We start from the raw sequence: 21,005 nt of genomic DNA, 5'->3' as shown, positions 1-21,005 counted from the left end.
AAGCTCGCAGGTGGCACCAGGGCACTAAGGGGTGGCTTGGGTGGGAATTTCATCCCTTCCATTATCTTCATCAGCTCCCCTCACCTTCAGCCACTACAAAAACACATACAATTTAAGAGACTAGCAAACACAGGTTCAAAACTAAGACCCTGATGTGCACCCCCATCCCCAAAATGGATTGAGAACCCTTATAAAGAAGTCCAGCGTTGGTACTCTGGGGGTAACTGCGTCCTTCTGCAGGTTGCGTCTCCTCCCAAGGAGCTCAGGGAAACCGGTCACAGAAGGGCAGCTCCCAACCAGAACTGCAGCTCAGCAAGAAAAGCCAGAGGGTGGGGAAGAGCCCAGCGGGGCGCCGGGAGACCTGCATTCTGATCCTAACTCGGCCCCTCAGTAAGTTATTTCTTGTCTCTGGGCGTCTGCTTCCTCTTCTGTAAATGGAAACTTTCCTAGTACCTCGGTGGGGAGTGGCTTGAGCTAAGGCAGGTTGCAGGGCCGGAAGCAGCAGGTGCCTCTGACGGCTGTCTGCGAAGTCCCCCCACACTGTGGGCCTCGGTGCCCCCGTTGTTGACGGGAGGAATGTGGCCACCGCCCAGCAGGAGTCAAAGCGCAGGAGTCAACGCTCGCTGGGCTCGGCCGCCGAGCGGAAGCAAACCGAACAACATGCAGAGGCGTTTAAGCCAGGCAGGGGCGGGGCGCGGCTTCCAGTCCCTCCCCGGGCGGTCACGTGGGCGGTCACGTGGCCACACCCGGAAGCGCGCCCGCGGGCTCCTGGCAGGCTGGTAGGTGTCTGGCTACTACGCGGTACGTGGGCTTCGCGCACTGTCCGAGGGCCTCGGTAGTCGGTGGGGCTTACTCCGGGACCCCGGCGCTTCCCTCCCGTAAGTGGGGGCGTCTCCACCTCCAGCCTCACCCACCCGGCGTGGGGCCGTGGGCCCGTCGCCTCACCTCTCGGAGCCAAAGTTACTGCAGCTACTAAGTGGGGCAGTAGTCACAAGCCGGGCCTTCTTCCCAGGGTATCTGTGAGGTTCTGGGGACTTAGGGGTGAAACTGCTGCATAAACTGTAAAGTGCAGGGCAAACGAAGGCTGCCATTCGGCGGGCACGCCCTGCAGGTCCTCACTCCTGCGTCCTCCAGCCCCATCAGGGGCAAGGACGAGGCTCTGAGGGAGTGGGCTGCTGGCAGGCTGGGGCGGCGGCCATAGGGGCAGTTTGTTGGGAGGATGGCGAATATGGGCGTGGGGGCGTTTCCCCAGGTTGCCCCGGCCTCGTCTGGGGCTCCAGTGAGTCCCGTGTTCCCTCAGAGCATGCTAGAGAGAACAAGGGAATCAGAAAATAACACGGGTGAGGTTCTCTTTCTAACAACTTTGTGGAATAAAAGTAGAACCTAACGTCCACTAAAGAGCATTTCCATTTTTCTGGAAATATGGTGTTAAGGTCAATCATGCCGGTGATGTAGTGAGTCTCATGTTGCACAAGATGCTGAGCCCCTAATAGCCCTTTCTTGTGTCTTGTTTGTTTACAATGTTTGGTTTCCTAATTAAGCTAAAGCTTTATATTGTTCCTGCTTTTTATCATCAAAATATGAGTGATTCTGAAAGCAGTTTAGTTCACCTGTTATTTGAGGAGGGGAAACTGGGAAGTAAGAATAACGAGCCCCCACCTCTGTGTAAGAAAGTTTGCTAGGGGTGTGTCTGCCTGGTTACTCCCAGGCTCTCACTAGAACCCTGGAGGGAGGTGGAGCCAGAGGTTTAGGCTCAGAGAGGTTTAAGTGTCTTGGCAAAGACAAAACTGGAACCGGGTCTCCCCTGCCTGTTGTATTGCTTTACTGCCATTCATTGCATTCCCCTAGGATACCTCCTCTCTTCCCCAGGACTGCTTTTCTGTCTCCCTGGGATGTGCCATGCTGTTTCCCAATGGTCACTCATAGCAGGCTTCCCGGGGCTGCCCAGGGTGGGTTTGCTGACCACACCATGGCTCAGAGTGACCCACGGGGAAGTGAGAGTGCTCAGAAGGAAACAGTAGGTGAGAATTAATGTTTGTGGACACCTGCTATGGCCAAAGGACTGTGCTTGCCAGGTTCGTGTTCTCCACTGTGGGAGGGCAGGGGTGGGCAGAATGTGGGACACTTGGACACCTCCTGGCCGAGGGGAGTATGTTCTGAGCAGAAGGCCTTAGAGCCAGAGAGAGACCTTTGACCCCTCCGTCCCTCACCAGCTTGTCCACTCCTGAGAACAGGCAGCAGCTGGAACGAGAGCTTCTGCTTGCCCTCATGACCTCCGTGTTTTAAGCAGGACCTGGGATGCTAGGCTGCTCTCCATGAACTGGTCACCGAGTCTGTCTGCCGCAGCCCTTTCTGCATCTTTGGCTGTCTGGAAGCTCCGCTGTGCTCCTTGCCAAGGTAGATGATCCTGCCTGAGATGGAGGCTGGCAGCACCCACCCTGGGGCTACTCAGGCTCTGGGAGGTGGACAGGGTGAGGTAGGCAGTAGACTGAGCTCTCACCGGCTGTGCAGAGTCATCTCATCTCCATCCCCTATCCCAGCTCTGCATCCTGATGTCACCTTTGCCTGTTCTGTCCTTCCTCCCTTGCATCCAGGAGGTCATCATGGCCTACCAAGTCTCTAAGCTACACCTCTTGAATCAGCCCCTTCCTCCCCTGGCCTCCACCAAGGAGTGGACCCACATTACCCCACACCAGGACAATAGCCTCAGTAACCTTGACCCCACCCATCCATGATCCACACCCTTACCAGCCTACGGGGGCTCCCTGCTTTTCACAGCCTCCATTCTACAGCCCACTGTTCTCCAGCCCATGCACTCCCTTCCTGTCAAGCCCACCTGCCCTCGTCCAGCAACCTTTCCTTCACACTCCATTGCTCTCCCAGTCTCTGCCTAGTGTTTAGCAATTCCATGGGAATAGGATACATTCTTTGTTTTTCACTGTGCTGGAAACACCATCAAGCTAGGTTCTCTGAGTTAAAGTTGATAAACCAACTAGAGATTTGGGAGGAATTCAGTAAGTACCAATAAGCTGGTCAAGTAGGGGATCCTGAAGAATGTTACTGAGTCTGACACCTCGAGATGCTATGATCCTGTTGAGGAAACTGGACATCCACCATGGAAGAGTTAGAACAGAGCTTCCACATCACGTGGGTGATGTGCTCATATCTGTGTTACATGCTGAGGTGTAGGAGAAGGTTTGAAGCCCCTCACTGGAGCAAGCAGCTGGCCTGACAGCTCTGGCTTCACCAGGCATGGTCAGGCTTCCCTAAGCGCTGAGAAGATCTATGTCTTGCTGCACCTCACAGGGCCAAGGCCCAGCATGGGAAGCTCTGGATTAAGAATCTACCAGTTGGTGAATATGAAAACACATTGTATATAGTTAAGCATTCTAATGTGTGGCACAGAGGGTACATGTGTGGGTGCTGGGGAAGGAGGTCCGGAAGGGCAGGAGATACTGGTGGAGGTGGCTGAGGAAGCAGCAGCTAAGCAGGAGTGAGAGCCGTGGCCAAGGTCACATAGCCTTTGTGTCCACCAGAGCAGGAGGAACTTGTGAATGAAACTCCTGTAATACTGAACCCGGTGCCTGTGGGCTTTGAAGCTTGTCCTCTGGAGCTCTTTGTGACTTGAGGAGAAGCACATTTTTTCTGGACTTCCTGGAGGGAGGTGCACCAGCTGCCTTCCATTCCAGACCAGGCCCTGACTGCCTGTACCCCTTGTACAGTTGACCTCGTGTTCAGATCAAGAGCTGGGTCCTTCCTTGCCTTTGGTCCCAGTAGGCTGGTGGTGGGTCTGATGCTGTGTTTAGAGAGTCCGGATAACACAGGAAAGAGCCCCAGCCTTGGCATTAGACAGGCCTGGGTTTGGATCCCACTTCTGTCACTTAAAAATAGGAGTAACTGAAGATTCCTGCTTTGTCCAGTTGCTGTGAGGGTGCCGCAGAGTAACACCAGGAAGGCCCTCATGGTGCCTGGCACACAGTAAAGGCCAGTAGGTGTTTGTGGGATTATGATCCTGTTCATTACTCAGGCCAAGCCTATGGATGTGGGGCTGGGAGGTGACCTTGACCTTGCTTCTCCCTGGCAGATGAAGTGCGTCTTGGTGGCCACAGAGGGCGCGGATGTCCTCTTCTACTGGACGGACGAGGAGTTTGAAGAGAGTCTGCAGCTGAAGTTTGGGCAGTCGGAGAATGCGGGAGAAGGGGTGAGTGCAGGGTAGGAGGGACGGATGGGAGGGAACAACACAGAACTACCAGGAGGCAGGAGAGCCTGTCCACCCGTCCTGGCCCAGCCAGAGGGATGAACAAGGCATTGTGTGTGGTCCGGCGCCCCTCACACCTGCACACCCTTAGAGGTCAGCCCTTGATGCTCTCCAGGGCAGTGACCGCCCCCCCAACCCTATGAAGAAATTTTCATTTCCTTCATGACTAATGACTTTGAGCATCTTCTCATGTGCTTATTTGCCATCTTTATGTCTTCTTTAATGAAATGTCTGTTCAGATCTTTTGCCTAGTTTTCATTGGGTTGATTGTTTCTTATTATTCCTACTGAGTTTTGAGAGTTTCCTAGATATTATGGATATGTCCTTTTGTAGATCTATGTTGTGCAAATATTTTCTTTCAGTCTGTGTCTTGTCTTCTCATCTACTTCACAGTATCTTCCAAAAAGCAGAAGTTTTTAATTTTGATAACTCCACGTTATCCATGTTTTGCTTTTATGGATCACACTTTTGGTGTCATATCTAAGAAATCTTTGCCCAACCCAAGATCACAAAGAGTTTTCCCCACATATTCTTCTGGAAGTTTTATAGTTTTAGGTTTTATATTCAGTCTAATGATCCATTTTGAATTTTGGCATGTGGTGTAAAATATAAAGTTTATTTTTTTGCATATGGATATCCATTTTAACGCTTTAATATCACAACTCAGAGACAGTTGTCATTTTCACTTAGATAATTTCTGCTCTACATTCTAAAGGAGTAATTTATTTTGAAATTTTTTCCAGATTAATTTTGGATTAAAAACTTTTATTGGGGATGCAGTAGACAGTCCTTGCGTTTCTGCAGCCACACAGACTGGTTGCCTCTCGGTGCCCTTCCTGCTCCAGTGTGCCTGGTCATCAGCCGGACCAACTCCACAGCAGCAAGTTAGTTCACCTCGACATCACTGATACTCTTTAGGAATGATACGACATATCAGAGATCATAGACATTTAAGTGGTCTTATTTAAGCTAAAAAACAGGTCTATCTGTTAGGCTCTTTTATTTTTTAGCAGTCAATATGTATAATTTTTTAAATTAAGAATTTTAAAGTATTTTAGTTCTTAAACCACTATATCAACTTGGTCAATTTAAGAGGCAAACTATTTGATCGTGTTTCTCTTCCTCTTTATTAAAAACCTCATAAAGGAACAAAACTCCTGACTTTTCAGTTCCTAAATGACTAAGGTAAAGAAAAAAAGTCTTCAAAGTTTTATTTTTCAAGTATCCAACACTTTTTTCCCTGATCCTATAGATAATGTGAACTAATTGTAGAAAATTTGGGAAATAACAGAGAAATAGTCTTTAAATGACCCATAATTCTACTACCCTGAGCTATTAGCTCTTCAATATATTTCCTTTGGGTCTTTATCGTTTATAAATAGTTGGGATCATACCACACTTACAGTTTTATTTCCTTTTTTTTTTTTCACTTGCCATTATAGGAAAAGCATTATTCCATTTTGTTAAATATTCTCAAAAGCATAAATCTTAATGGAAACATTATATTCAGTATATGAATAAATGTAGCATCATTTATTTAACCATTTCCCCAGTACTGGACACATATATTGCTTTTAGTTTGCTATAGCTATTGCTGTAGGGAACATTTGTGCTTGAATTTTATCCCATATCTCATTATTTCCTTAGGATAAATTCCTAAAAGTAGAATCATCGATTCAAAAGCCATTCAAAGATACTGTACCACTTTATAATCGCACCAAGTAATATAGGAGAATTCTCTTCACACTCTAGCTACAAAAAGATTATAATTTCCCCCCAACCAAAAGAATTCTTGCTACACCTATATCCCTACAGAAAAAGCTACTACTTTTAAAGTGAGTTGCTATACACCATCTGGGTTTTTAAGTGACATTTCCATTAATATAATTGGTTCGTGATGGTTCAAGAAAATTGTCGTACATGAAATAATTCAACCAACGTTTGCCTATGTGAAGGGATATTCATTCAACGAATACTAATCGAGAATGGACTATTTACAGTGAACATAGCAACATGACCCTGCATTTGTGGAATTCACAGTCTAAAGAAGATGAGCCAGGTGGCAAATAAACACCATGGGTTTATTTCACTGGGGTGTGGGATGGGCAGGCTGGGGTGGTGTGGCCTGGGGGTGGTCAGGAGAGGAGCTGCCTGAGCGGGGACCTGCTGCAGGTGACTGACAGCCTCCGCAGCAGTGGACACGGCGCTGGGCTCCTGAATGTTGAGTCTGTGGGTGGAAATGACACCCCTCGTGACGCGGACCCCCTCTTATTTTAAGTGCCGCACAGTACCCCTGGCTGCTTGCCTGTTCTTCTCAAGGCAAGGTCTTACTCAGCTCCTTGTGTACAAGTTAAAATTAGGACTCCACTTTCTCCCTGTTTCAGTCAAGGCTCCTGACATCAGCGTGGGAAGGTCAGCTGTCTCCTCCTATCTTTTCATTCCAGTGTTGAGAACTTGAGTTATTACCATTCCCCTGGCTTTATCCCATTTTTCTTCCCAGACCTTCAGCAAATTTGTCCAGTTTCTTTTTGGTTTTGTCTGTTTGTTCTGTTTCTTATTTGGAGGTCAGAGAGAATGGATGAGTGAAGAAATTATAAAAGTAAAACCATGCTTGTTACTGAAATAGGGAAAGTACAGAAAGATGTAAAAACTGGGGGGAGAGATCATTCCTGATCCTTCTCTTCAGAAGCAATAACTTTAATAGTGTGAATTTCTCAGTGGTTTTTCAATACTTTTTTTTTATCATTTGAAAATACAGAGCATTCACAACCATTTTTTTAAACATTACATTGTATCATAGGAATTTTCCATGTCACTGAAACACTCTAATATTTTAAGTGCTATATATTCTCCCATCATTCAGATGTACTGTTGTTTATTTAACTCTTTCCCTGGTACTGGACATTTACATTCTTTCCAGTTGCTTCTACTATAAATTACGCTGTAGGGAACATTTTTGCGCATGTATCTCTGCCTCATCTCTGATTATTTTTCTTAGGATACATTCCCCAAAGGAAACTTAACTGCAACAAAGGACATGGACTTTGGTACACATACTGAACTTTCTTAGAGTTGGCCAGCTCTCTATTAAATGCCCCAAACATTCCTCTTTGGAAATGTGGCCTAATTCCTTAACGTTTCCTTCTAGAATCAGAACCCGAGCAGCACAATTAGCTGCCTGACCCTTCCCAGCCTTCCTAACTACGACCCAAGTGTCTCCCTGTCAGGACAGTGATAGCCTCCCAGGTGGGTCTAAAACTGTGGAGCCCTTGATGGCAAGGCCTGGGTCTTGTCCATTCCTTCGTCCCAGGGTCTGGCACACTAAGCAGTATTATTCTCTATCCCCTCTTGCAGCTTCCCGCCCTGGAGGACCAGCTCAGCACCCTCCTGGCCCCAGTCATTATCTCCTCTATGACGATGCTGGAGAAGCTCTCAGACACATACACCTGCTTCTCGACGGAAAATGGCAACTACCTGTACGTCCTTCATCTGGTGAGCGTGCGGCCCTGGGGCCCGTGTTCCTCTTCCCTCGGCTCCTTGGGCAGTCCACATGCCTCTTCCTCATCTTGAAACTCAGACTCTTTTAGAAGGCAGAAGCTGCATCTTAACAAAATCCCCTGGGATCTGAGCCCCCCTCACTGTCCCCAGCGATCAGGGGAGGTGAGGGGGTCCCCTGGGGCTGGCTGACACCCACTGACCGCTGTGCCTGCAGTTCGGAGAGTGCCTGTTCATCGCCATCAATGGAGACCACACCGAGGGCGAGGGGGACCTGCGGCAGAAGCTGTGCGTGCTCAAGTACCTTTTCGAGGTGCACTTCGGGCTGGTTACCATGGACGGCCAGCTCATCCGAAAGGAGTGAGTCCCCTGGGTGCTGTGCTGAGCCTCTCTCAAGGCCAGGCGGTGTGCGCCCAGCCTCAGCGAAGCTGCCTGTCACACTCTGCCCCTGGCCTCTTCCTGGGTCTCTCTAGCTGGCTGTTGTCGTGTGTGTGTGTGTGTGTGTGAGAGAGGTTGAGAAGTGAGGCAGCGATTTGCTCAGGCGCCCACCTCTTGGTTCCATGCCCATCCCACTGGGCTCCACAGAGAGGGCAGAGCCCGACACGCCCCCTCTGTGCTGTGTAGGCTCCCACAGGGGTTTGGTCATGTCTCCTGAGCTTGCCTGGCTCTGGCTGTGATGTCAGGCTGCTCCTTTGGCTGAAGCTGGGGACAACCGGCTTATTTATGGGTCTCTCCTGCTCGTCCCCAGGCTGCGGCCCCCAGACCTGGAGCAGCGTGTGCAGGTGTGGGAGCACTTCCAGAGCCTGCTGTGGACCTACGGCCGCCTGCGGGAGCAGGAGCAGTGTTTCGCTGTGGAGGTGACTGCTGGTTGCGGGAGTCCTCGGGCCACAGGGGTGTCAGGTCAGAGGGGCCCGGCAGCTTGAAGACCATGTTTTGACACCACCCTCCCCTCCATGAGTGAGGGCACAGGCAGCCCTTCAAGCCCATGCATTTCAGAGGGTTGCTCTTTCTGGCCACATTGTGGGCTGGGCACTCTGATGGGCCTCCCTGTGTTAACACAGCTAGATTTTGGATAAAACGAACTTTTTAATGCAGTTTTGGGGCTCTCAGTAAGTTATGGAAATCTCTGAAGATAGCCCCCTCAGCTGTGATCACCCCCCAAATTATATTGAGCTGAAACGAGAGTGGAAAGTAGTGAAAAATAAGCAGCACTAAAGGCAAGATTGCCTGAGTACAGATGATGGTACCAACACTACAGCCAGAAAACTAAGCCTCAGGCCAACAGCAACAGGAGAGCTGAGCCTGCAACTCCTACTTAAGCCCAGACCTGAGGAGTAAGGTGGTCATCAGCAGCACCCCCTTGCTCCTTGTATAGACAAACACAGATTCTCTCTAAATCGGTGATTCTCTCACTCCGTGTGCATCAGAATCGTCTGGAGGACTTGTTAGATACAGGTTTCTGGGCCTCACTTTTCTCATTCACTGTGGGGGTCAAGGGTGGGAGGCTCTACAATGTGCATTTCTAACTAGCTCCCAGGTGATGCTGGTTATGCTGGTCTGGGAACTACATGTTGAAAGCCGTTGATTTTGAGGACAGATTAAGAGCAAACAAGTATGAGCTCACAGTTAACAGTCAGATGCACAAGAGAATAAGCCACCATGAGTAGGAGTCAGGGAAATCACCAGCAGATGTAGATCTCAAGGAGCTTGATATACTAGAATTTTTAGGTTCCGAACATAAAATAACCAGGAAATATTTGAAGACATAAAAGCTAGGGAAAAACCCCATGTAGATGTTTTAGAAGTGAAAACATAATTGTTAAAAAAAAACATAATTGTTAAAAAATATACCTTAAGGGATGGGTTAAATAATAGATGAGACATAGCTAGAAAGAGAATTAGTGAACTGGAAAATAGATCTGAAAGAATTCATTTTCACACCCCACTCATTCACTCTTCCAGTAAACATAGTACCTCCCATACACTAAGAGGTGTGCCAGGCCCTGGGAATACAGAGATGAATAAAGTCTCTGTCTGCCCTTGAGGGGAAATCAGCCATTCATATGTACTAAAAACAATCAAGTATACTGGGTGCTGCCAGGTTGGGTTTCTCAAAATCCATGGTGGCACAAAGGTTGGTGTAGTCAACTCCTTCTGAGGCATCAGCAAAAGGCTTCTTGTAGGAGGTGACCTAATGCAGTTAAGATAAAATCCACAGTCCTTACCAAGCCTATCAGGCCCTGTATGATCCACCACTGCCTGTTTTGCCCCAGCCTCATCTCATGCCTCTCTTGTCCTTACTCACCATGCACTGGCCACCCTGGACTTCTTCCCATTTCAGGGGCACTCTGTGTTTAACTCTGTCCAGTGTGGTAGTCATTAGCTACATATCTCTATTGAATATTTGAAGTATAGTTAGTCCAAATTGAGTTATGCTATACCTGTAAAATATACACTGGATATTGACTACTTAGGACAAAAAAGAAATGCAAAAAAAAAAAAAAAAAATGTCAAATAGGATTATTAATTATCCCATTAATAATGCTTTTATACCTTAGGTTGAAATGATAATATTTTAGATGTATTCAGTAAAATCAATTATTAAAATTAATTTCACTTATTTCTTTTTACTTTTTAATGTAGTTACTAGAAAATTTTAAATTAGTGTAGGGGTTGCCTTCGTAATCAATTAGGCAGCACTGCTCCAAACTCTGTCTCCACCTCAAGGCCTTTGCATGTGCCCTTTCCTCGGCTTGTGGCATTCTCCCCCTCCCTCCTTCTCTGACGGGGTTTCTTGTTCTCTAGATATCAGTTTAAAGGTCACCTCCTCAGGGACATTTTCTTTGAACACCCTACCCACTTAGGTCTCTGCTCTTCTTCTCTAGTCCAATACTGTATATTTCCTACACAGCAGTTGTTAGCACTTATTTTATCTCTTTCTCTGCCTATTGTCTGTCTCATCCGCTAGAGTCTAGTGATCACACTAAGCCCCAGAAGGGCAGGCTCTGTGCTGGTCTGAGCCTTCCTGTTTCCAAGCATCTGGCACATGGTGTGTGCTCACTGTGGCCTAAGTGAATGTAATGCCAGCCTGGAGCTGGAGCGGGAGGGGTGGGGGTGATGTGACTTCCTCTCCCTGCCCGCATGCCCAGGCTGTGGAGCGGCTGATCCACCCTCAGCTATGTGAGCTGTGCATTGAGGCGCTGGAGCGGCATGTCGTCCAGGCCGTCAACTCCAGCCCTGGGCGGGCCGGCGAGGAGGCCCTACACGCCTTCCTGCTCGTGCACTCCAAGCTGCTGGCTTTCTACTCCAGGTGAGCCCAAGGACCCCAGCATGGGGTGGCCTGGAGGCCCTGGGTCCCCTCACCTTCACCCTTTCTTATTCCCCCTACCTGAAAAGCACCACCTGTGGGCCAGGGAAACCTTCCAGACCCATCTCTTCCAGGAAGCCTTCTTAGATTCTTCAGTTCTTCTCCCCCTCTCAGCTCACTTCTTCTCCCCCTCTCAGCTCACTTCCTTCTCTGAATTATTTCTTCCTGGAACACTGTCTCAGAATCTTAACTTAGGGTTTCCTGATATGCTGTTACTCGTCCCTGGTGGTTTTCCACTGGTAATTTTTATTCTTCAACACAACCAAGTTTTATTTTTTAAATGGATGAGTTAACTAATTTTGTGCATACCTTGTCTTTCTCCAGAAAGGATGAAGTCAGCTGGCACATTTGTAAACTCCTTGAGGGCAGGGATTATGCTCCAGACTCCCTTAACTTACTTGCCCCTGTCCACTGCCACCTGTGGGCTGGGGGCAGCGGGCACATGCTGACCTGCTGCCTGTTCTCTCTGCAGCCACAGCGCCGGCTCCCTGCGCCCAGCCGACCTCCTCGCCCTCATCCTTCTAGTGCAGGACCTCTACCCCAGCGAGAGCACGGCGGAGGACAACACCACCCAGGTCTCGGGGCAGCTCTCTGGGCAGCAGGAGGCCTTCAGGAAGGCGACTCGGAAAACCAGTCTGGAGAGTGCTGGGCAGGCTGCGGGGGAGACTGTGGTTTCCAAGTCACAGTCCTGGGCGTGTGGTTGGGCATGACTTTTTTCCAGCTGCTTTCAGATGTAAGGGGAATTCTAGAATGCATGCAGTTTAGTGGGTTAAAAGTGCAGATTTTTGGAGTCCCAAAAATAGTCCCAACATAGTCCCAACTTTACCACTTAGCTGTTTGCTGTGCAAGTACTTACCCCATCTGAACCTCGATTCCCTTATCTGTGCAATGGGACAACGATGGCATCTACCTCTCAGGGTTGTCATGAGGAGTAAAGGAGACAGTTTACCTAGAGCCCAGCAGTGCCTGGGGTGTAGCGAACACTCTCAGTAAGTGCTGGCAGTGGTTTGGGTGCCAATGTGTTGGACTTTCTGGAATTTCTAAAATTGAAACATCCCTGGAAAGTGAGGGCGCACACCCAGGGCTGCACAGTGGAGTGCGCGCAGGGGCTGGCGGGCCCCCTGAGGGCTGCACTGTGAAGTGCAGTAGGCAGAGGAGCCAGGCAGGCAGCTCTAACTAGCATCCCTGGACCTGTTGCAGCCTTCCCCACGGAGGCCTCTCCGCAGCCAGAGCATCCCTGTGCAGCAGGCCTGGAGCTCTTGTTCTACAGACCAGACCAGGAGTTCTACAGGGACTGTATGTGCTGTGTTCTGGGGAAGGGAGGGAGGGGGGAGGGGTGGGGGACGGGGGGGAGGGGAGGGGAGGGGAGGGTCGGCCTCTCCCCAGAGAGCAGGGACCAGGGTCGAGCCTCCTGGGAGAGCCTCTCTGAGCCCTCAACCCAGCTGCCCCTTCTACCTCCCAGGAGACAGACAGCCTCTCCCTCCCTGAGGAGTATTTCACACCAGCTCCTTCCCCCGGGGAGCAGAGTTCAGGTGAGACCTGGAGAGGAGGAGGGGCACAGGACAAGGACCGGGAGGAGGCGCCGGGAGGAGGCGGATAGGCAGCCCCGGGAGAATCTGTCTTCGGGTTCAGTGGATCCCGACGCCCTGTAAGGGCCCAGGCACAGACACCCAAATTCCTAGAGCCCAGGACACTGCAGCAAACCCTCTGTCTACCCTCCCGGCTCCAGCTTGAATTCAAGGACTGTTAAGGCCACTCAAATGATCCCTAAGATTTTTTATGACAAATTGATTTCATTTAAAAATTCATCTCTCATATATGTACTCTCTGCCTTCTCTTTCTTTTTTATAATTAATAAGTAATCAAATAATTAAGTAATAATCATTTTATTTCTAGTACAGTGATTTAAAATATAAATAGTCTATATGGTTTATAGCTTACCTGCTTTTCCAAAGTATGTGGGTAAACAATAAAAAGAAACGAAAAATATTGGAAATATTATTAACAAAACAAAAAAGGAGCCTGGGACCCCTGAGACCATGTGCCAATTCATCTCTGCTTGTCCATTTCTCTGCGGCCGGGATCATAACTGTCCTGGGTTCTCTAAGCTCTCCACAAGCCCAAAACACGTCAAAAAGCACTACTTTGGGGTAATGGCTGAAGTTCCATTTTCTTCTCACTGTTCCCTTCCCTCATTCCTCCTCCTGGCCCCTTTCTCTCAGTAGCTTGTTTTTTCATGCCTCAAAACTGTAAATAATGCCTGTTCCACAGTGCACGGAACTCACAGCTTACAAATGGGTGGAGTTGCATTCATCCATTCGTAAGTCAGGTGTCTGAAACACAGACACAGGCTTCCCCAGAGAAACATGATTATAAATGATAGTTATTTGCAATGAAATATACGAGAGAGCGCTGTTATTACAAGCCTACAATATTTCAAGTATGCGGTCAGTTCAGCTGGTTTTTGTGAGCTGACCTAGGAAAGGAAATCTAGTTCAGTTCCCAGCACATAGTAGATACTCAGTTAAAGTTTGCTGATTGACTAAATAAATGGGGAACTGTAGACAGTGCGTGCTGCCTCCCAGTGAAGAGGCACTGTTATAGCCAGGGAGGGGCCTGAAGGGTTAGGGAGGGCAGAAACAAGGAGGGGATTGGGGGCCGAGGAGGGGGTTGAGGGACACCCCCCCCACCACTGCCAGGTACACGTGCAGAAGCTCCTCCCCGCAGCCCACTGGGGCGGCAGGGAGCCTCTCTTCCCTGGCCCAGGCTGCTCTAGCTCTGGTACCTCCGAGCTCACCCTGCACTCGCCAGCTTGGGATAGGGTGAGAAGGGGAAGTCTCTCCAGCTCATAACGTGCTGTGAGCTGCTGATGGCATGGGGCCATCTCTGCTCCATCCTCCCCTGCTGACAGGCTGTTGGGCCAGTATTTACATTTTGCCATTATTTATGTTGTTATGTTATTACCTATGGCCCGCAGGTAGCACAGTCTGGCTGGATGGGGGTACCCCTCCCACTGATGATCCCCATGTCCAGGTGAGTTTCTCCTGGGGGGCTTGGGGATGGGGGTGGGGTTGGCCGGGGCACCAGCTGATCTGAGATGCTGCAGTGAGCAGTGGGGACTCTGAGGGCTTCTCCTGGGGTGACTCTGCAGCCACGCTGGCCTTCCTCATGCCCTCTCACGGCTGCGGCTGGCCGGCCAGTGCAGGGGTGGGGGGCAGTGATGGATGCGGGTGACCGCCTCCCTCCCCCTCCCCCTCCCCCAGACACCTGACCTCCACTCCTGAGAAATCTCCACCCTCACTGTTCTTGGGAGTGAAAATCCAACTTAATGTTTAATGTTTTCTAAAATGAGAAAGTAAATATGTTCATTGTAGAAAAATTGGGAAAAACAAAAGTAAAATATGGAAAAGGAAAAAAATCACTCTCAAATCCCAACTCTAGATGTTAACTACTATTAAGATTTTGGAGTGTTTCTTTCTAGTCTTTCCTATGACTTTATATGTGCGTTGACACATACGCACACAACATGTATATTTTTTCTTTTACCAAATTGGAATCCTGATGTACTTCATTATTCTTTCTTTTTTCTTTTTTTGAGCCTTTTCCCATTAACTAGGCACTCCTCAGGAGTGTGGTTTTTAACAAGACTGTTCAGAGTGCATTGCATGCATATGTTATTATTTATTTAGCAAATTCCTGGAACAACCAGTGTGTTGTATGGAGTCTTCTGCTGTTATCGTAAGACTACAGTGACTTCCTTATAGAGAAGTTTTTGTGACATGCCTAATGATTTCCTTAATTCTCTGCTTTTGCCTGTAAAGACTTTCTTACTCAGAGCCCTTGTAAGGCTGGAGTCTTGCTTGTTTAGCCCTGTTTTGCCTCACTTGCCCCCCTGGAATGACTGTCAGGATATCCTGAAGGTGGTGAAATGACAGGTGTTAATCAGCTTTAAATGCTTCGTTTACATAAAGCTGTAGAGGAGCCTCCTCCCCTTCATGCCACCCCACCCCGGCTGCTTTTCCCACCTTTCCTGTCCCTTCTTACCACCCGCTACCCACTACCCCCGTGTGGCATCCAGTCCTGACTCCCGGCAGAAGGGCCCCGAAGGTGTTGAGAGAGAGGGAGGCAGCAGGACGGGAGCTGCCAGGGCAACTGCAGCAGAGATCGGGGATTTGGGAACTGGGGTTTCTTGGGGCTAGAAAAGTTTATGCCTCGTGGCTCACAGGGAGGACAGCAAGTGGGCAGCCGTGGGTGGACCCGACGTGGGGAGGAGGCCAGACGGCTGCCCACCCCTTCCCGCTGACAGCTCCTCTTCCTCCGCAGATGGCTGAGGACACCCTCCAGACGCTGGTCCCTCACTCCCCAGGACCCTCCAGCCCCAGAAGGATTTTCCTGGATGCCACGGTGAAAGAGAGCTTCTGCCCCATGGTGCCCCACACCATGTACTGCCTGCCCCTGTGGCCAGGCATCAACATGGTGCTCCTGACCAAGGTACGAGCACTCCCGCCTGCCCTGGCAACGCCCTAGCCTAGATGCCCACCCCACGGGTGCCCCTGTCTGCCCTGCCCTGCTCTTCTAACCTTAGAGCCCCAGTACGGCCCTGGCCCTGGCCCTGTACCAGCTGCTGGATGGGTTTTCTCTACTGGAGAAGAAGTTGAAGGAGGGGCAGGAGGCCGGGAGTGCCCTGCGGTCCCACCCCCTCATGGGGGACCTACGCCAGAGGATGGACAAGTTTGTCAAGAATCGAGGTGGGCAAGAGCTTCAGGTGAGACGCAAGCCCTGGACACCCCACCTTAGGGAGAGGGAGCAGGGCCCATTCTGTCCACACCAGGTGAGGGGCCCAGGCTCTGGGCCCTGCCACACCCCACCGTGGGCTTGTGGTCCTTGTTTCCCCCATTAGGAAACAGGAACAGAAACTTACAGCAGTGGCACTTGACATTTCCAAAACGTTCTTGTGTGACGAGTTATAGCTCCCATTTTTCAGATGAGGAAACCCGGGCTCAGATAGATGGTGATTTGGCCAAAGTTACTGGACTGGTGAGCGGTGGAGCCAGAGCCCAACTCGAGGGCTCAGTGACGGCCAGCGGTCTGCCCGCCACACCCCTCACCACCTGGCTAGTCTCAGACGTGCAGGACACGGGGGCCGCTGCACCCGCAAGGGGCGTAGAACCCAGGTTGGGAGATGAGGCCGAGACCCTGGGACAGTGCACGAGCAGAGCAGGAAACGGGGCACAGCCCAGGCCGGAGCCTGGCGGGGAGCTCTCAAGGCCAGAACACTGGGCTGAGATCTGAGGCCACTCGTGTAGCTGGCAGGGCTCGAGGAACCGAGCTTCGTTGTGCGCGGAGTTTGCCCTGGTCTGAAAACAAGCAGAGGGGTTAGAAGAGGCAGAGCAGCCAACTGAAGCCCAGACGCAAACTACCCATCAGTGCGCAGCGCTCAGCATCTCTCCATGCCCAGCGCACTCCAGTGAGCACGTGTTAGGGTGCAAAGCTCCCCTGAGGGGGTCAGCACCCCAGCTCTTGCCGGCGTCCGCCCCTGCCTTGAGGTGCCTACCTGTCACTCTGGCAGCATTGGTTTACGGTGTCTGCCAGCAAGGCAGTGAGCCCGGTACTTGGCACACAGAAACTGCTCTTTAAATAAATGCCTGCTGAATGAGTAGACTGGTGTACAGTGTGGGGTTCAGGGTGCTGGGAGACCTTCCAGAGACCTAGCTTGGCTGTGGATGGCAGGTGTGTGCTGGGCCTAAATAAGCCATGGAGGCAGGGGGCCTTTTGGAGCCCTTCAGAGCCCAGTGTAGGGTGTCCCCTGGACCTCACTGTGGGAATGTTGTCAGGAAGCTGCCTGTCACCTGTCCTCCTTACAGAGCACCTGGCTGGAGTTCAAGACCAAGGCCTTCTCCAGAAGTGAGCCCGGATCATCCCGGGAGTGAGTGATGGGCTCTGAGGTCAAGGGGCGAGTCGTTTGGACAGAGGAGCAAGTTTCCTCCAGGCCCAGAGGGAGAGGATGCTGAGGAAGGCTCTCTGAGGGCAGAGGGGGTCCTGGGAGGGTGGGTCCAGCCCACGGATGCTGAGGGGAGGCTGGGAGCAGAGAGGACAGAGGTTGGGGAGCAGAGAGGACAGAGTTTGAGGAGCAGGGCCTGAGGACCTGACACGACCAGCAGAGGCCCGGCTTCAGCACGGACTCAGTGTGTGACCTCGGGCAAGTCACTGCCCCTCATTTCTCCATAAAATAAACCATGAGGCTGGATGAGATTCTAAGTACTCAGAGCACACATTGGGAGAAACCTGGGAAGCTGCCTCCTGGCTCAGTGAGGGCCAGGGTGTGGGACATCAGCTGTGCTGTACGTCAGTCCAGGAGGAGGGTGATCACAGGGGATGGGGTACCATCCTGGGCGTGCCCTCCTAGGGCCCTTCCGGCTGTGACATCTCACCTCTCTGTGCCCAGGCTGCTCCAGGCATGCGGGAGGGTGAAGAGGCAGCTTTGCGCCATCTACCGGCTCAGCTTCCTGACCACGGCTCCGGGCCGGGGAGGCCCCTCCCTGCCCCAGCACCTGCAGGACCAGGTCCAGACGCTCATGCAGTAAGTGTGGGTGTGGCCCCTCAGTGGCCAGGACAGGAGCTGGGGCGCACCTGACCCCAGCCCTGTTCCCCCTGCTTCCTCGGCAGAGAAAAGCTGGCAGACTGGAAGGACTTCCTGTTGGTGAAGAGCAGGAGGAATGTCACCATGGTGTCATATCCTGATACCTGGCCCTGAGGAGGCCCAGAAAGGCCTTTCGGGACTCCCTGCCTCCTCCACCCACTCACTTGAAGGACTGTGGCTTTGGGGAAAAAGAGCGTATATTTCACCACCTCAGCTTCCTTCCTCTGAAGAAAAATGATAGGAGGTAGTGTCCCAGGGGCCTTGTCTGTAGGGATGCTCCACAGCGGGAATTTCAGAAATTCCTGCTCTCCCACGGTTACTTCTGAGAGCCGTGGGGATCGTTTATGTCGGTGTTGTCCAGCCAGCTAAGTGGCAGTGGGTCTCCCACGAGGGGCAAGGGCCTGGGCTTGGGTAGTTTTGAGGGGCCACGTCCTCCTTCTTAGAGGTCACAGTACACAGTGGCACGTGGAGGCTCTGAGAAGGCCTGCAGTAAATGTGTTTATTTGTCCCCATTTAAAAAGCCACCTCCAAGACTTACCCTTTTATTACAGAACTAATTTTACCAAATACTGATTTTCCCTGGAACTTTATATGAAACAGCTTTTTCTGTATTAAAATCTCTAAGGGGTGTGGCCTCCTGTCTCCAGAGACTTCGGTCTTCAGTGCGCAGGTGAGAAGGCCTTGCTAGCCACCAGCCACTGCCCTTCCTCTCAGATGGGAACCTTCCAGCCTCTGGAGATGAAGTGTAGAGGTGAACAGGATCACGGCGAGGCGTGTGGGTGGGCGGCTAGCTAGCCTCACTCTTTAACTCTATAGCTCTGCTCTCATACCAGCCACAGCGTGTGTATCATTTAAACTCATCCCGCGTGAAAATGGTAAAACAAACATACTGTGTTCCTGTTGGGACCAGAACTCCCTGCATTAAACGTGCCAGAGCCAAGGATCCGTTGTACTTGCATCTTAGACCTTCTCAGGGTTGGGGGTTTGACGGTAAAGAGAGCCCTGGGAAAGAGGGGATCCTGGGGCCGGGTGGCGGGCCTTGCTGGAAGCCTAGGTCGAGGATAGAGGAGCTCCCTCCCTGCTTCTGGCTTAACGAACACCTTAACTCAGACCCTCACCTACCTGGAAGACTTCCCAGGCCTGGTGCATTTCATCTACGTGGACCGCACCACCGGCCAGATGGTGGCCCCTTCCCTCAGCAGCACTGAAAGGACTTCATCGGAGCTGGGCAGGGGGCCCCTGGCCACCTTCGTCAGAACCAAGGTAATCTGGCCTGGCCCTGGCCCTCTCCTCGCGCATCAGATGGGGCGTGCTGACCCCTGGCCAGAGGACTAGCCCCCGCCCTCGGGCTCCCGGGAGGCTCCGAGCACCCCCGCCAGAAGCCTTTATGGCACTCTTCCTGGTGTCTGCACCCAGCTCTTTAGGCTCCTAAGAATAGCGCCCATGTTTGTCACCCCAGGATGCCGGTCGGCGCTCAGGGCCACCTTCCCGGGTGCGTCAATGTGCCTGGAGCAGCAGAGTCTGGGCAGCGAGTTCAGGGGAGGAGATGGCCAGGGCCTAACTCAGTGCCTGGCATAAATAAGTGCCCGATAAGTGTTGGTTGAGTTCACTCAAACAGAAAGAAGACACACGGGTTAATCAACTTGAGTATCAGAATGTAAAACTAGGTGGTTTCTACGAAGAAAACAGTCTCCAGGGGTCCTCTTCTTTGATTCATCTTCATAGCAAACTAGTATTTTTGGTGGGGAGAATGGAGGACCTCTGCCACTTTCTAAAAAACTTTACATTTTTATATACATTGTGTATCCAAATAAGGTGTATCATAATGGTTAAAACAAGATCCTGACAAAAGGCCTGTTGGAGACTCAGCTCTGCCCCTCACTAGCTGTGTGGCCTGGGGTATTACAAAGTCTAAGTTTCAGTTTTCTCATCTGTAAAAGAGATAGTAACGCTAGTGACATCATAGAATTGCTGCAGAGATTACAAGTGTATGAGATGATGCATGTAAAATACTTAACACAGAATGTAGCTGGAGTTGGTTGAGCATTTCCTGATGCCATCCATACCGGCATCTTCATCTCCTTCTGGAGATAGTTGGGGTTATCTTGGTACATTTCTTTTCATTGTTTTTCTGTGCAGTTTGTTATAGTTGAGATCATTCTGTGTAAGCAGTGTGTTTACCACATTTTCACTTCACTTTATATCTGGTGCATTTCCTCATGTCATTAATTCTTTATCAATGTGATTATCATCAGCTCCACAATAGTCCATCATGTGAACGTAACATCATGTACTTAGCCGTTTCTCCAATGTTGAACATTTAGATTGTTCCCAGGCTCTCACGGTTGTAAATAATTCTGCAGCACATACCTCTGGGCATACATTCTTGTCCTCATCTCTGATTATTTTCTCAATATGGAATCCCAGAAATGGAATTACAAAGTCAAACGGAAGGAATGTTTTTAAGGTTATTGATACATGTTGTTGAATTGCTTTCCTGAAAAACAGAGCAAACCCGTGTATTTGTTTGCAGATTTCATTAGACATTGCGTTGTGGGCAGGTTTGGAGTAGCTCCTGTATGCCTGCCACTAAGCTTTTTCTAAGCTCTTTGGTGAGAGCGCAGCAGGCCTTTCCAGGCCCTGGGAGGTGGGGGAGCAGAGCTGCCCCTGCTGCCAGCTTCCCTAGGGCAGTTCACAGGCAGCGTCAGAAGTCCTTGAATTAGGCAGGAGAATCTCGCGGAGGGGATCTGAGGCACGTTGTCTCTTGGTCACTGTGTTCCCGTCGGTGCCCTTGGTGAGCCCTCATTCAGACTTCGCCCTGGAGCAGAGGACGTTCCTGGACCAGGGCACTGTGTGCGTTCAAACACTTTTCCAACAACTTTCTGGCACAGAGCTTGTGCCAGAGATCCTCAGTCCTGAGGGGCCCAAGTGAGTGGCTGGCCCTCGACAGCAGGAGGGTTCCAGGTGGCCACCCCCTCATCTTCTCTTAAGTCCCTGGCTCTGTTCCGGCCTGAAAGATGAATCTACTCTTTATGGCTTGTGTGTATAGTAAAGGTACATAAAGTGTTTATACATATATTTTGTCGTCGCAGTAACTGGAGGGGTGGGTAGTCCATCCACGCATCCATCCATCATCCATTTATTATTAAGCTCCTGCTTTGAGCCAAGGCTGGGCCCGGACACGAAGGAAGAAGATGAGCAGGAGAGGCCCCTGGCCTTCCAGGAGCTCCTCCTCTGAGTGCTTT

At 50.7% G+C, this 21,005-nt stretch overlaps 1 protein-coding gene across 1 annotated transcript; it reads left to right on the top strand.

Moving 5' to 3' along the window:
* Positions 1–791: 791 nt before the first annotated feature.
* Positions 792–19,095, top strand: HPS1 (HPS1 biogenesis of lysosomal organelles complex 3 subunit 1). Its single transcript, XM_055081433.1, has 18 exons — positions 792–878; positions 2,291–2,397; positions 4,085–4,201; positions 5,002–5,142; positions 7,613–7,750; positions 7,971–8,113; positions 8,502–8,610; positions 10,903–11,063; positions 11,593–11,695; positions 12,321–12,416; positions 12,583–12,652; positions 14,098–14,153; positions 15,444–15,611; positions 15,706–15,885; positions 16,985–17,046; positions 17,566–17,700; positions 17,787–17,852; positions 18,879–19,095. Exons 3-18 carry the CDS (start codon positions 4,085–4,087, stop codon positions 19,093–19,095), a joined length of 1,962 nt encoding a protein of 653 aa, XP_054937408.1. The 5' UTR covers positions 792–878; positions 2,291–2,397.
* Positions 19,096–21,005: the final 1,910 nt, after the last annotated feature.

Source organism: Physeter macrocephalus, chromosome 20 (genome assembly GCF_002837175.3).
Source record: "Physeter macrocephalus isolate SW-GA chromosome 20, ASM283717v5, whole genome shotgun sequence".
NCBI classification, from domain to species: domain Eukaryota; kingdom Metazoa; phylum Chordata; class Mammalia; order Artiodactyla; family Physeteridae; genus Physeter; species Physeter macrocephalus.
Note: the sequence above shows the minus strand (reverse complement) of the source record. Positions and strands in the feature narration are given on the sequence as shown.